Below are 15,604 nucleotides of genomic sequence, written 5' to 3' on the forward strand. Positions count from 1 at the left end.
ACAGAAAATGTAATTGAGATAGGATACAAAAACATAATGAAAAACAGGGCAAGATCTGATTTTAAATTATGCAGAACTACATAAGATATCTCATTCTGGGAGCACACATATTGGAGATTTTTATCAAAACTGATATCTTACCTGGTTAGGTAGTATATTTTGGATTACTTTACTTCATAATATATGTATTAGTATGCCTTAATGTAAGTGAAATATTTTAAGGGAACATGATGATTGTCCATTTGTGGTTTTCAATTTTAAAATGCCTGTAAAATGCCTAGAATTTGCTCAACAATTTAAAATGTTCCATATGATGAGTTTACTCAGAAGTTAGAAAAGTAAATACAACCCGTATGTTATTTATCATTTTTATTCATTCATACATGCATACACTTACTCCTTATCTCCAGAATGACTTTAGGCACCTGCTATTATATGTCCAACCCTAGAACAAGCACAAAATGTTAGGTATGAAAGTAATCACGTTTAGAAATCAGAGATTGGTGTGAACCAATGAAGCTGAAAGAATCGTTAAGGATCCTGCAGAATTTGAATTATAGCTTAAAGAACACTTCAAAGTTCTAATAAGGGAAAGGGAAGACCTATGTGTAGGTAAGAGCAGAGAAGGATTCTGGAAGGAGGCAAAGAAAAAGTGATGCTCTAACTGGAAACTTAGCTGTTGCAAGTTGTGAGATATGAGGTGAGATAATGGAGATGTCAACGTGGATTTAATATGGTGATCAAAGGCCTGATGCAATGAATATAATGTTTAAGTAGCGTTAACCCAACAGATTTCTAAATGACTATTGCATGGAAGAGACAGGATTAGAAAGATGAAATAACAGAGAGAGAGTAATCCAGGACTGAAGTCAAGAGGAGACAGAGAGAACAAAGCTGAAAGGAAACAGCACGATTTGACTGGCTAAAAATGCCAAGATTTTCAGTGTAGAGGAATGGGGATGCCACTGATGAAATGAAATAACTAGAAAGAATATCAAATTTGGGGAAGGTGACAATTAGCTTCATAGTGAAAAAATTAATTCGTAGAGCATTCAATGATATTATCAAATGGGTGACAAGGAACTGCACCACATTCTCTGGATGGAAGACAAAGTGATTTTTTTAAAAATAAATTACAATTCTTTGGAATACTTGTCATGGTGGAAGAATATTGACATTTTACGGTAGAAATGTATGTATTAACTTAAAAGACTCCAGTATCTCTGGTAGCCTCCATGGGCATTATGCAGCATTGTTATAATATACATGCTTAATCTTGAGAGCATTTTAATGAAAGTATAAGTTAAGCCCTCATCTCAATTACCTCTACATTCAGTTTTTGCTATGTTTATGTCACAATAATCGATATGGCACAGTAACCGTAGGGATAGGTGTAATATTGCAGAGTTCTGAGTACCCTGCAGTGTGTACAGACGTGGTTGGCAAAGCGCTAGTTTTGTTATTGAAGACAAAACCAAATATTTTGAAAAATAAACCAAGGCCCAGAGTTACTCTTGGTCTAGTTCCTATGAAACATCTGGAGCAAGAACTGCACAGATAGCTTGGTATAAAAGTGCTGTTATAAATGACAATTTATTTGAGTTACATTAGGTTTATTCTGTTAAAAGTGGCATAAAATAAATACTTTTATAATAAATAAAACAATTTCAGCTCTTAAATTGGGAGATTATTATATCTTAAATTACTCATCACAATCACATATATTACATCTTGTGTGAAGTTTGACATTGTTCTGGAAAATAGCATGAAAAGCATATTTTAGAAAATCAGATTTACTTTGGCTCTTTTAAGTTTTTATTTTCTGTTTGCATTTAAAATAGAGGAAAGATAGCTATAGTATAGGTCAAAGTGTTGACAGATTGTGTGTTAGAAAAATATTTTATTAAGAAGAATTATATCACAATTTGGTTTCCATTTAGAACATTTATTCATGAAATATTGTTGAATATATATTTGTACTAAGTAGTCTATTTTTCTGTATATATACAAATATAAATAGAAATAATCACCTCTGTAAAACATATAATACTGTAGCCTCTAATAGATTATATTTAATATATAATTTTAGTATACTATAATTTATTATGCTTCAGTATGTTATATATTATAAATTATAAAATATTCTCTTTTAGACTGTAAGCTATAAAATATTTCCTATTTGTATTTATTTATACCCCACAATAAAATTTTTCCAAATGGATATATAGTGGATATATATACACACTTTCAATGAGTGCACACATATATATATATATATATATATATCTACACACAAATATAAAAATATACAAACTTGCTCATATGCAGGTATTATATATATATACACACAATATATATACACATGAATATGTATTATATATATGCACACACATTATATATGTACACTTGAATATGTATGTACATATTCATGTACATACACAAGCACGTACACATATTTAGATATATGACTCAATTTTAATTTCAGAATATTTCTGATATTTCATTATTTTTTGTTAGAATTTTAATGCTTTAATATCTCAATGTATTAAGTTTACATGTTATAAATTTCTGGTTTAGATATATGTATGTTAATAATATCATGCAAGTTTGGTTTTATTTCATAGACAATTGTTAAGAATTAATGTACTATTTCAATTCATTGAATCTTCTTTGCTATCATAATCCCACATTTGATTTGCTCTGAAATAAAATCTAACTTTTAACATTCATTATGTCCTCAGATACACCGGCTCCGGCATTTTTAAATGGATCTTCGTGAGCCATTGGGATATTGTGTTCTTCCTATTCTGTTAGTTCTCTAAGGAGACCAGAGGTTGGCTTGAGACAAACAACTTTCTTGGGTGTAACAGTAGCAAAAAATCCAAAAAAGCAAAAATGGTAGATAAACAGACAAGCCTCAATACGAATAAAAACATTTAAAATCCTTCCATTTGACTTAGTCTATAAAAATATATAAAAAAAGGAAAGTATAGCTGTTAGAGTCGAAGACTATAATGATGATTGATTGACAATTTGTTGCATAATTGATGAGATTATGGTTCTCAGTTCTAATTTCACTTGATCGCTTTTCTTCTTATAGACTTTCATAGTATTAAATAAAAATAGAACAATCTTCAGATTCAATGCGGCTTCCATCTTGTGTACATTGTCTCCTTTCAATTGTATCAGAGGAACAACTATCAAGGTTTTGGCACATCCATATCCTTTCCTGTTGACTTGTTGACTTTAAACTGTGCTGACACTAACTGCAACTATACTGCTATTCAACTATTTCTGTAGTATTTTTCTCTTTTCAGTTTATGTCTCATGTTAGGTCATGTTGAAATCTAGATTATATTTCATTAAGTGTTCCACATTTGAAAATACATATAAAGTATATTTTCTAATATACACAATAGTAAATATTAACAAATATTAATGCCCATTGTTCAATAAGATTAATATTTTTCAACATTTAAGAAAATATTTTAGCTCAATGTATATAAATATATGTAATAGAAATATATCTTTTCCAATATTATTTATTAACTATTATTCCTTGACTATAAGCTACCTTTTTCCGACTGTTTATTCTAATTAGTGTCCTGCTTGATTGCATATTCATGTCCCTGACTAATTTGCCAAAATGGATACCAGTATTAGAGTATGTTATATAATTATTTTATACATATCATATATAATTATATATTTTTAATATTTTACATTTTATTTTAATAATATTGAATTATATAATACATTATATTTTATATTATAATAAATTTAATATTTGTTAATGATTAAGATAATATTTCAGTGCTTCACATCTGTTTTCTTTGCTGCTGCAATCTCATTGCTGATTTACTTCTAACTCAGGTAACTTTCATTCCTTTTCATTCATTAAGAAAATCCCTTTCTCCCTTTCTGTTCTATTCTTCCCTTTCTGAAGACATACCAGTAGTCTGACTTGCATTAGACTGTAAGGATGGAAAGACCCATTAAATTATCTGGGGGAAAAGGCTTTCTTGAAGTTACCTTTTGAGCTTTAATATTATTCTTAAAACTAGCTGATTTTGGAAGGTGACTATAACAATATCACCATAAAAAACTTGGAAAAAATATATATATAAAATAAAATTAGATCTTACACATGCCCTTAATGATGATTATTAATTATTGTGTAATCCCTATAGGGATCATATTTGATATTTGATGTTTTTATCATTTACCTACATAATATGTAAAGACTATTACTTGTCAGCTAGGATTTATTGAATTTTTTAATTTTTTTTAACTTTTATTTTAAGTTCAGAGGCACAAGTGCAGGTTTGTTACATAGGTAAACTTTTGTCATGGGATTTTGTTATGCAGATTATTCATCACCCAGGTATTAAGCCTAATACTTATTAGTTATTTTTTTCATAATCGTCTCCCTCCTCCCATCCTCTGCCCTCCAAAAGGCCCCAGTGTGTTGTTCCCCTCTATGTGTCCATGTGTTCTCACCATTTGGCTCCAACTTTTAAGTGAGAACATGCAGTATTTAGTTTTCCATTTCTGTGTTTGCTAAGGATAATGACCTCCAGCTCCATCCATGTTCTTGTGAAAGAAAATTCATATGGAACCAAAAAGGAGCCCAAATAGCTAAGGCAATCCTAAGCAAAAAGAACAAAGCTGGAGGCATCATGCTACCTGACTTCAAATTATACTACATGGCTATAGTAATAAACAAATTAAAAAGTCAAATGTCATGACAAATGCCATAAGACACAGCCTACCCTATTTAAAGCATTGAGTTAGGGCTCAAGGAGCACTTTCATTCTTGAATGTTGTCTAATTTATTGGTGGTTGGTTTGTTTTGGCCTACCAAGTAGACCTGGTCTCACCTTCCTGATGACTTATTCTTAAATGCCAGCTAGTTATCATAAACATAGTATTTCAGAGTTGACAATGTATTACTCTCACCAATAATATTTATATTAAAAAATTTCTGCAGGAATACTTTGCTTGGAATTTACACATTTGAAATACTTGTAAAACTCTTTGCAAGAGGTGTCTGGGCAGGATCTTTTTCCTTCCTTGGTGATCCATGGAACTGGCTTGATTTCAGTGTAACTATGTTTGAGTGAGTATTTCTTTAAATTGAGTCTATTTTAATGTTTTGCTCAGCAAATGTTTTTCATAAAAAATAATTGATGTCTACAAAGATTTCTGCCTGAAGATAGTCTGTAAGTGGTGGGTACTTCAAAGTTATAGTCATTGTGAGCTCTCTCAGCTGCCTCTGACCTAGTTCTCAGAAGATGCAATAAAAAAGAAAGGAGTGGGTTATTTTCTGCTATTTGGAACAAGAATGATAAATATTGAATTTGTGCATTTTAAGTGTGCCTTTTAGTGATCAGTGAGCGAATCCCCTGAATACTTAGGAGAAGGTCCTAGCAGATTTGATTCTCAATTCCCAATCTACATTGCATGTAGCTACATTGCTTAAGACCAGTAAATATGCTAGAGATCAGAATAATGTATCTTAAACACCCACCCCCTCACACACATTTTCTGGAATGCTTCAGACAATTCTAACAATTTCATGTCTCTTTTTAAAATACTTCTATTTAGTGTATTCTAGCTACGGAAATCATTACTGGCATCAAACTCTTGTTAAAAATAATTTAAAGTGATTTTCTATGTGTAGATTTTGGGTCAATTTTTAAAATAACATTTATAAAGGTCATAAAGAGTGTCTGCTATATTGTAAGCAATCTAAAATAGTGTGTCATATCACTGTAATTACTACCATCACTACTTCTACTGTTATTACCATTATCTTTGCTGTTTTGCTCTTTCTGTTAGCTAACACTTGCAGAGCCCTTACTATGTGCCAGGTGCTCTTCCATGTACTTCGCATAAGTTAACTCATTAAATCTCTCAAAAAACCCTCTGAATCAGGAAGTATTATTAACCCCACTTTACAGTTGAGGAAACTGAGGCAAGAAAGATTTAAATAATTTGCTCATGTTGCACAGTTAGTTCATGGTAAAGCCTGGATTTCTACACAAGCTGTCTGGCTTCAGAGTCTGTGCCCTTAATCAACACACAGTCTGCCTTACACCTTCATCGTCATCACCATCACCATTGTCATCATTATCACCATCATCATCAATGTCATCAGCATCATCCTCATTCTCATCCTCTCTTAATCTTTATTCTCATGTCACCACCATAATTGCCATTATCATAAGTTTAAATACTTAAAATGAATCTTATTCCTTAAAAAACTAGATATTCATTTTTCATTGTAACTATCTTTTCAGTAATTAGATAACAAAAGATTTATGAACATAGTGTAGAATATTTTATGAGAAATTAAGAGTGTTCACAATGTCAAACTTCTGTAAACTCTCATAATATAAGTTCATAGATTAATATTTACCTGGCCACTTTCCACTGTAGCAATCTTTGTCTTCTAATCAATAATAAAACTGTTTGCAATATGGATTCATGTGATCAAGGGAAATGTTTGCATATATGGTTTTAAAAATAATTTTCAAAAACCATAAAAAGCCAAGAATAAGTAGCATAGATGTAATGTGACTTTTACGTAACTCTAATTTAATTCCACAGGGTTGTTATAAGATACTCACCTCTAAACTTCATTCCAATGCTTCAAACTGCAAGAACTTTGAGAATTTTAAAAATTATTCCTTTAAATCAAGGTAAGAAATTGTATTGAATATCTTTTCTTCATTTTGTTTTATATACTGCCATGTATTCACTTGAACTTCCCTGTTGTTGTTCAGAGGAAATATTGAACAATGTTTCCACTCTGAAACCAGTGAGTTATCTGAAATTTACATTTATGTCACTCTAGGAAAGAGGAGAAAAATACATTGACTGTTATTTATTTGGTGTAGGCTCAATTTTTACAAAACCAAAATATAGACATCAATAAAATATATTTTAATTTGTAATTCTTACAAATTAAATTTGAACTTATAAAATTCTTCTTAGACTTCTGAGAGAAATAGTGGTCTAGACAGATGTCTAATCTGCCTCTTTATTTTCCTCATTTTATCAGGAAACTAGTTGATATGAACAAAGTAACATAAAATAAGATGAATTCCCCTTTGCTTTGAGTGCTTGGATAGGGTGCAATTCACATACCACAAAATTCGTCTTCTATCAGTGTGGTTGCAACTTTACCACATTGATGGAAGATGCTGAAGACTAAATTACAGCTCCCATTTCTGAAGACGTTCTAACAGAAACACACCAACACCTTCTAGTTTGTTATTGTGAATGAATAAGAACAGTTAGATAAGAACAACGCTACCCAGAATGTTTTAGCTGCAATTCTGAAGTGTTATGAAATAGCTGTATCAAGAAAGCAAATAAGGAATGTAATAAAAGCAAAAACAAAGCCTACAGGCAACTTTCATAGACCAGAAAGAAGGCTAAATATATATAGGTTATGTATTTGTAATTTAGGCAGAACAAATGAGAAAAACAGATTGGAAAGTATGGTGATAATTCATAACCTGTAATATACTCAAACATTGATTTGTACACATTAAGCTGTTGAATTGTGGAGCTCGTGAATTATATCTCAGTAAAGCTGTTTAATAAAAACTATCTGTGGCATGGCAGCTTTATCAAATCTAGTGAAGGAATCAATTAGTGAGAGTTAACCTGATGGGAATTTCACAGCTCTAGCTCCCTTACTACTCCCCACATATTTCACATGCATCTTCATCTTAAGACTAGAGGTAAGAATTATTAAATACATCAGATGAATTCAAGTTGTAATAATACAAGAAGAATTCATTCACTAGAGTTGGAAGCCTACAGGCTAGTAGAGACCTCTTACTTTTTTTTCAAGGGAGAATATACTAGGCACATACCGGCAATAAGGAGTGAATGAAAATATTTTGCAATATAGAAAGAGAAATATATATTTAATAGAAAGCAAGTATCCTCTTTTAAAATAAATGTGCTTAAAAATAGAAGCATACATAATAAATTGTCTTTTTGCAGTCTCTCAACAAATGATGAAATGGGAGAGTAATATGGGCAAATATAACTAACTTTAAGACAGAAAAGTGATAAAAATTATACTACCCTAGATGAATATTCAGTGGTAATAGAAGCCATAAAATAATATTATCAGTGCATCAAACAAGCACGCTTGTATAAAGAAAGACTAGAGGAATTCTGTATTAATACAATAGAACTGAAAAATGGAACGGATTAATGAAGGAGAACAGACTAAAGTCCATCTTATGCATAAACAGTAATCCTGAAAACAGACAAGAATGAATATAAAAGACAAATTATTGAAATATATACAATAGAAAAAACTTAAAAAATTTTTAACTGGAAAAAGACCCTACAAATGAAATAAATCAGCTTATACTAGATAAATAATAACTACAATATACACTTAGACATATTGTAAAATGTTATAAATGTAAAGTATTAAAGAATAAAAGTATTATAAAATTCTTCAAGCAAAAAAGCGAGAAACATACATCATGGACAGGTCACCCTTAGACCTCATGTTAATAGTAAACTTAAGTAGACAGTGGAGTTTCAAAGCTTGGGGGAAAGTGTAGGCAGGGAAGTTGAGACACTAGAATTCTATTATTGGCTGTCATTTGTAGGTATAGTCAGCAAATGTTATGTTCTCAGCTATGCAAGAGTTCTCAAACAATTCTTGTGTATCTTTTCAGAATATCTGCTGAAAAAATAAGTATGAAAATAAAATATTTAGAAATGAGAGTATTTAGTTCTAAAAGTAATTGCAATGAGCTCTGAAACCATTTGACAATATTAACAGAATGCAAATATTATAAATCAGAAGTTAGCACATGGACTTCTGTGGTTCATTCTTGAACTAGAGACATATTTATGTTTTAGAAAACTTTGAAATAGATGTTAATATTATAAAAATTTGATGATTTTATGTTGAAATCCAATTTAACTTGGATGAATTGTCAGGATAGGTCCACCTACATTTATGAATGGCAACAACCTGCGTGGATGAAAAACAGCTGCCACTTCAAGTCAGGAAGATTCATCCAAGTCCTCTTAACTCCCTGTTTGTGTGAATCTATGCTTCCTGGGAAGCCCTTGTAAGGATTTGAAATTTATCCTTTCTATAAATCATGATAGATAATATGTGATACAAAATACACAATTCAACAATTATAACTAGATCAAAGGTCATTACTTATATTAGCAAAAACTGAGAAGTAAGAATAGAGAAATGTGAGAAAATAAACACAGTTATTTTCTTGCCTTATATGGTGGGACTGAGTAGACACAGTCTTACTGATGTAGAGATATGCATGTTATTTCAAAATAGGAACTTAAATTGGATATAAGTTCTCAAAACATGTATTTTATCTAAAATACTAAAGGAAAAAATAGACATAGTAAATTTATTGACAAAGGAAAATAAACACAGTGAATAATAAGGAGAATATAGAAATCAAAAAAGTAAGGTATATTCCAGTGTAGACCTAATTTATGAAAATAAATGCAATTGGTTTAAATTTTTTTTTATCAAGGCAGAGACTTTAATATGAAGTCAGAAATACAATTAAACTTTATAATAGACTTACACTAAGCAAAACGAAGGTTAAAATTTAAAAGAAGGAGGAAGTTATATCAGAAAATTAAGATCAAAATTGGCATATGGCCCAGAACTTTCTAACAAAATCTAATTAGCATATACTAATGAAAATGATTAGCAAAGTTAATTTTATAAAAATGTGATGGTGTCATTTCTTTTCCATCAAACAAAATGTCAGTGCTAAAATTAAAGCTCCACCAAAAACTGGGTATACAATGGAAATTATCTATCTGTATATATTATATATATATAATCTATATATATATATACACAGAGACATATATTTTTCTTTAAGAATTGCTCTTCTTAAAAACATTTCTGACAAAACAATATGGAAAAAAGTTCAGTATAAAGATATACTAAGGACTCATGACCATTGCCAAATAAGCACACCGTGCAAATACACCTATTTTACAAGTTTGGAATAGTAACTACAGAAATTACATTGAAGTGATTTAATTTTTTTCTAATAAACTGCCAAAAATATTTTGAAATGTTCCAGTTTTAGTGAAGGCTTATAATCTGGTTTATACTTTGGTTCAACATCTCTCGAAAACAATGTGAACATGTGGATCAACGCTAAACCACTGTTGTATGTTTGACACCGAAGTTCGATTATATATCTAGTACAATACTTTGAAAAGATTTGCTTATGGTAAAAAGAATGATACAATTGTAAGTGGCAAAAGGAGGCTATAAACATATATTTAATTATGTCAAATTAAAATTGTATGTTTAATCTAGATTATCACGTTTCTGTAGTCACAAGAATGACTTTATTTCAACACTGTCATATTTTACTCAAGAAATCTAATCATCTGAGGTCATTCAAAAGAATAGTTTTCAATTCTCACAATAAGATAGAAAGCAGGTATTATTTCCATTTTAAAAAATTATGAAACTAAAGCATACAAATGTTGACTACTTGCATAGTTAACATCACAGAGTTAATATATTCTTATTCATCATTGTGCTGAGCAGTTATTAGGAAACTAATGCACACAGACTAGCAAATAAGAGAGCAAGTGAAAAAGAAAAGGGAGGAAGAAAGAAAGCAAGTTTATACACAAAAAAGTTAATAGTAATTTATTCTATGAGATATGATTATGTTATTTTTATTTTTTCTACTTTTCTACTTTCAGAAGTCAGCATGTATTATTTATAATTAGAAAAATGAATATCCTTAAATAAAGCCAGTTTTAAGTTTGAATTCTCTGTTAGTATTCTGTTATAAATACAGTTTACATAGATCACAGTTGTGTTATTCTCATTCTTGCTTATTGAAAGTCTTCATAATTTTATTTAATTAGCTCACAAAATTGAATTATTATAAAGTCAATTAAAGAATAATATAGAATACTACTGTTTGAAGCTGTTTATTTTTTCAAGAACATTTTAATTTTGATTTATAACCTTACACCTTTATTTATGCTTACAAACACTGGAGGTTGGTATGACAAGCAATAACCAAGAGAGGGAGATTGTTTTTCTTTGTAAAGAGAAAAAGCAAATAATTAATTTAAAATAGTGTGTCTGAATTATTTTGTTAGGTGTTAAAAATTAGCAGTAATACATAAACTTCAACTTTTGATTTATTATTCACTTTATGTATGAGACCCAAATAATTAGAACTACATTATAAGATAAAACTATTGATTTCAACGGAGTATGCAGTTGCTATGGGAGAAGTTTGCCAATAGTGCTTTTCCAAGATATTACATTATTTCAAAAGCAAATGTTTCTCTTTCCAGGTCTGAAGTCCCTTGCAGGGGTCCTGACCCACTGCTTGAAGAAGCTTATTGGTGTCATTATCCTCACTCTGTTTTTTCTGAGCGTATTTTCTCTAATTGGGATGGGGCTCTTCATGGGCAAACTGAAACATAAATGTTTTCGATGGCCCCAAGAGAATGAAAATGAAACCCTGCACAACAAAACTGGAAACCCATATTACATTCGAGGTAAGAATCACCTTGCCATGTATATAAAAAATTGAAACTTTTGTTAAAGGCAAAGCAGTCTTCCCAGAAATGTTGAACACTCAACATTTTGCTAGATTCCCAAAGGCCCTGGCTTGTGTATTGGATGTTAGGTTAAAAAGGAAAGGATATTTGCTCTTTTCTTCACAATTGCGGAAAGGGATTTTAGCTTCTGCAGAGATCCAAACAGATTTCCAATGTGGTGCTAACTCATAATTACATATAGAATATCATTTCTTGCCCATTTTTCAGAAACAGAAAACTTTTATTATTTGGAAGGAGAAAGATATGCTCTCCTTTGTGGCAACAGGACAGATGCTGGGTAAGTGGTATTAGATTTATTCTATTAAATCATTATCACCTGTTGATAGTACTTAATGAAGGACTGTTGTTTTTACTATTGCTTCCTATTTGATTGTGTTATCTCATTTCATCATCGAAAAAATACTGAGAAGTTGTCTTAGTCTACTCAGGCTGCATTGATGAAATATCATAGACTGGTTGGTTTAAAAACAAGAGAAATTTATTACTCACAGTTGGGGAAACTAAGAAGTCCACATCAAGGTGCTGAGCCAATTTGGTGTCTGGTGAAGGCATGTCCTCTGGCCCATACATGGTGCCTTTTTGCTGTGTCCTCACATGGCAGAAGAGGCCAGAGGTTTCTCTCAGGCCTTTTCTCTTGGTATATCAATCACATTCAAGAGGACTTCACCCTCATAACCTAATCACCTATCAAAGGCGCCATCTCCTAATCACTTTGGGAATTAGAATTTCAGTATGAATGTTGAGGGGACACAAACATTCAGACCATAGCAGAAGTATGCAATGTGGAATACTATTCATCCCATTTTATAAAAAAAAGCAATAGTCAGACTAATTCAATGATTTCTTCAAGGTCAAGAAGCTAGTAAATGGCAGAGCTGGGAATTACACAAGAATCTTTTATTTTTTATTTTTTATTATGTTTTAAGTTCTAGGGTACATATGCACAACGTGAAGGCTTTTTACATATGTATACATGTGCCATGTTGGTGTGCTGCTCTTATCTTCTGTTTTCAAGAGTGCTCCAGAGCTAGTGAGAATGACCAAGAGAGACAATATAAATCTATCATTTGGAAAGAAGTTTTGGGAGAAAAGAAATATGAAAGATATGCTGATGGAAGCCGCGATAGCTCGGGCCGGTTGTCCTGGTGCACAAAGAGGCGAGGCTGCATGTTCGAGGCCAACCTGGGCAACCCTGAAAGCCTCACATCCATTAAAAAAAAAATTAAAAAGATATGCTGATATTTCACTTATTTAATCTCTTATATGTTTTTATGGCTATAATTTACATTAATAAAAACCTCGTTCTTAAAATCAGCATTTCAAAATAATTCTTAAGTGAGATGACAAAACTGTCATGTCTCATTGTCCTATAATTCATAAAGGGGAAATAGGGCACTTCTCAGCAGTGTGTGACTCACGTAATTCCCTCCTGTTGCTTTGCTCAGCTGGGATGACTTGGCAGCCATCTGTAAACTCAGCTCTTTCTTATACTCTGGTGCCCAGATTAACAAAAGGCTCATGGGGGAGGAGAGCATGAGTTATATGGTTTAGTTACATTCAGGGGATTTTGACATTTTCTCACTTGCTCAACACACACACACACACACACACACAATCACACACATACATATATATAGTTTGTTTGTTTGAGACCGAGTCTTGTTCTGTTGCCCAGGCTGCAGTGCTGTGGCTCAGTCTCTACTCATTGTAACCTCTGCCTCCTGGGTTCAAGTGATTCTCGTGCCTCTGCCTCGCAAGTGGCTGGGATTACAGGCATGTGCCACCACGACTGGCTAATTTTTGTGTTTGTAGTAGAGATGGGTTTGTGCCGTGTTGCCCAGGCTAGTCTTGACCTCCTGGACTCAAGCGATCCACCCACCTTGGCCTCCCAAAGTGCTGAGATTACAGGTGTGAGCCAATGCACCCTGTGCTCGGCCTCAGCACATATTTTTTTGCCCCACTCCTGCTGGACTCCCATTCTATTCTCATATCCAAATGGTGAGCCCATCTCTTTGTATCTGTCCCATCCCATTTCAGCTAATTCCTTTTATGTACATTGCAAGCTCAAATATGACCTGAAATACATTTTGGATATACATACGTGGTCATGGATATTCAGGATACAATGGTATATTTCAAGGCAAGAAAAGAAAGTCATGCAATGTTTCACCTGCAGCAGTCATACTTGGCTGCATGGTAAATTATCCCAAAACAACAAGACAACAGAACTTCATTTGCTCAGATACTATGGGTCAGCAATTTAGCAAGTCCCACTGCATGAATGATTTTTAAACTTCTCTTTGTTCCATTAAAACTAAAACAAGTAACATGACTAAACCCAAAATAATATGACAGAAAACTACACAAGGGCGTGGAGAGGGGAAGCATGATTTGCTGGGCTACCACTGTAATCATGGAACACAACACTGAAGCTCCTAAGTGGATAGAAATAATGAGGACTCCCTGAAAGGAAATAAAATAAATATTTAATTGGATCTGCCTCCCCATGTGCAAATACTGCTTATAAATTATCGATGCAATAAGTGTTTTCTCACCCTTAAATAATGGGTTCTACAGGCTTTACATGAAGTCATTTGAAAATTATACCCTCAACCATTGCAGCTGTATTTTTATCAGTACTATTTTCCATCAGTTCACTCTGATGTTCAGATATTTCCCTTTTGATATTGCAGTAGTAATGATATAGTTAATACAAGGCATTTTATTCTTGAAAAATGGTAAGATGATAGATTTAAGTATTCTCACCACAAAAAAAGTATGTGAGGTATGCATGCGTTAATTAGCTCCATTTTGCCATTGCACAATATATACCTATTTCAAAACAGCATGTTGTACTTCACAAATATGTACAGTTTCTCTTTGTCAACGAAAAAATAAAGAAATAGAAAAAAATGGTTTGGCAAAAACCACTTTGAGGCCCCTTTTTATTTTTGCTTAATTAACACCGTTCACTGTATCGGCTTAAAATCTAACTCATGTGTGACTTTTTAGCAGGCAATTGTTTGGGAGAAGACATTACTCTCCCTGTGGAAAAGTGAGTTCTCTATTACTCAGGACAGATGTTCTGTAGCTATGATTTGGCCATAATGTCACCTAACAGTAAGCAGGTTTTTTTCTTTGTCTTCTTTAGTCAGTGTCCTGAAGGATATGTGTGTGTAAAAGCTGGCATAAATCCTGATCAAGGCTTCACAAATTTTGACAGTTTTGGCTGGGCCTTATTTGCCCTATTTCGGTTAATGGCTCAGGATTACCCTGAAGTACTTTATCACCAGGTAAGAACAGAAAGAATCTGTACTGTACTTAGGAATGGCACCATGCCCTCGCTTCTAAGATAATGGTCAAATGTAATATAGTTTAAAAAATTTTTACATGCAGAAGAATTGGAAGACAAAAGAAAAGAGGACTAGAATTACTGAATGTCAAATTATAAGCTGGCCACAATGCCACGTGTATTATATCTTATTTAATCTTTGAAACAATTCTACAAGGTCAGAGAGAGAGAGAGAAGAGAGAGACTGTATGTGTTTGTTTGTGTGTATGCTTTTTATATGAAGACACTAAGATTTGGAGAGGTCGAGTAGCCTCCCAAAATTTACAGCAGTTGAACCTCCCAGATCTCAGATCATGGTCTTGTTTCAAAGCCTATGATATTGTGCATTTGATTATCACTAAATAAAGTACATTTCTAGGTATTAATTCTTTAGTTAAAACATTTTGAATTTATGACATTACCATGTTTTAAGCAATTATTTATTGAATACATACAGTGTCCTATTTCTTTTTGTTCTTCTATTTCCTCTTATCCAGTTCAATATTCAATCATGTTCCAGTTACAATAACAGAAGGCTTACTGTAATGAGAATTGAAATTCACATTCTGAGAGTCTGTGTTCATAACTAATTATGTATGTGTATAGTTTCTCAGGTATGATACTCATTAA

The 15,604-nt window shown here is 32.2% G+C and overlaps 1 protein-coding gene across 3 annotated transcripts in view; it reads left to right on the forward strand.

Moving 5' to 3' along the window:
- The window catches only part of SCN7A (sodium voltage-gated channel alpha subunit 7), a 93,438-nt gene that overhangs the window by 17,795 nt on the left and 60,039 nt on the right, over positions 1-15,604 (forward strand). For 2 of the 3 annotated variants that reach the window (XM_030917139.1, XM_010365297.2), the window contains exons 3-9: positions 3,101-3,219; positions 3,575-3,664; positions 4,991-5,119; positions 6,613-6,704; positions 11,374-11,580; positions 11,851-11,920; positions 14,795-14,936. In XM_030917139.1, coding sequence (XP_030772999.1) covers positions 3,101-3,219; positions 3,575-3,664; positions 4,991-5,119; positions 6,613-6,704; positions 11,374-11,580; positions 11,851-11,920; positions 14,795-14,936 — 849 coding nt within the window. The remainder of the gene's footprint in view (positions 1-3,100; positions 3,220-3,574; positions 3,665-4,990; positions 5,120-6,612; positions 6,705-11,373; positions 11,581-11,850; positions 11,921-14,794; positions 14,937-15,604) is intronic. The other variant, XM_030917140.1, reaches the window with a different exon arrangement.

Source organism: Rhinopithecus roxellana, chromosome 14, assembly GCF_007565055.1.
Source record: "Rhinopithecus roxellana isolate Shanxi Qingling chromosome 14, ASM756505v1, whole genome shotgun sequence".
NCBI lineage: Eukaryota > Metazoa > Chordata > Mammalia > Primates > Cercopithecidae > Rhinopithecus > Rhinopithecus roxellana.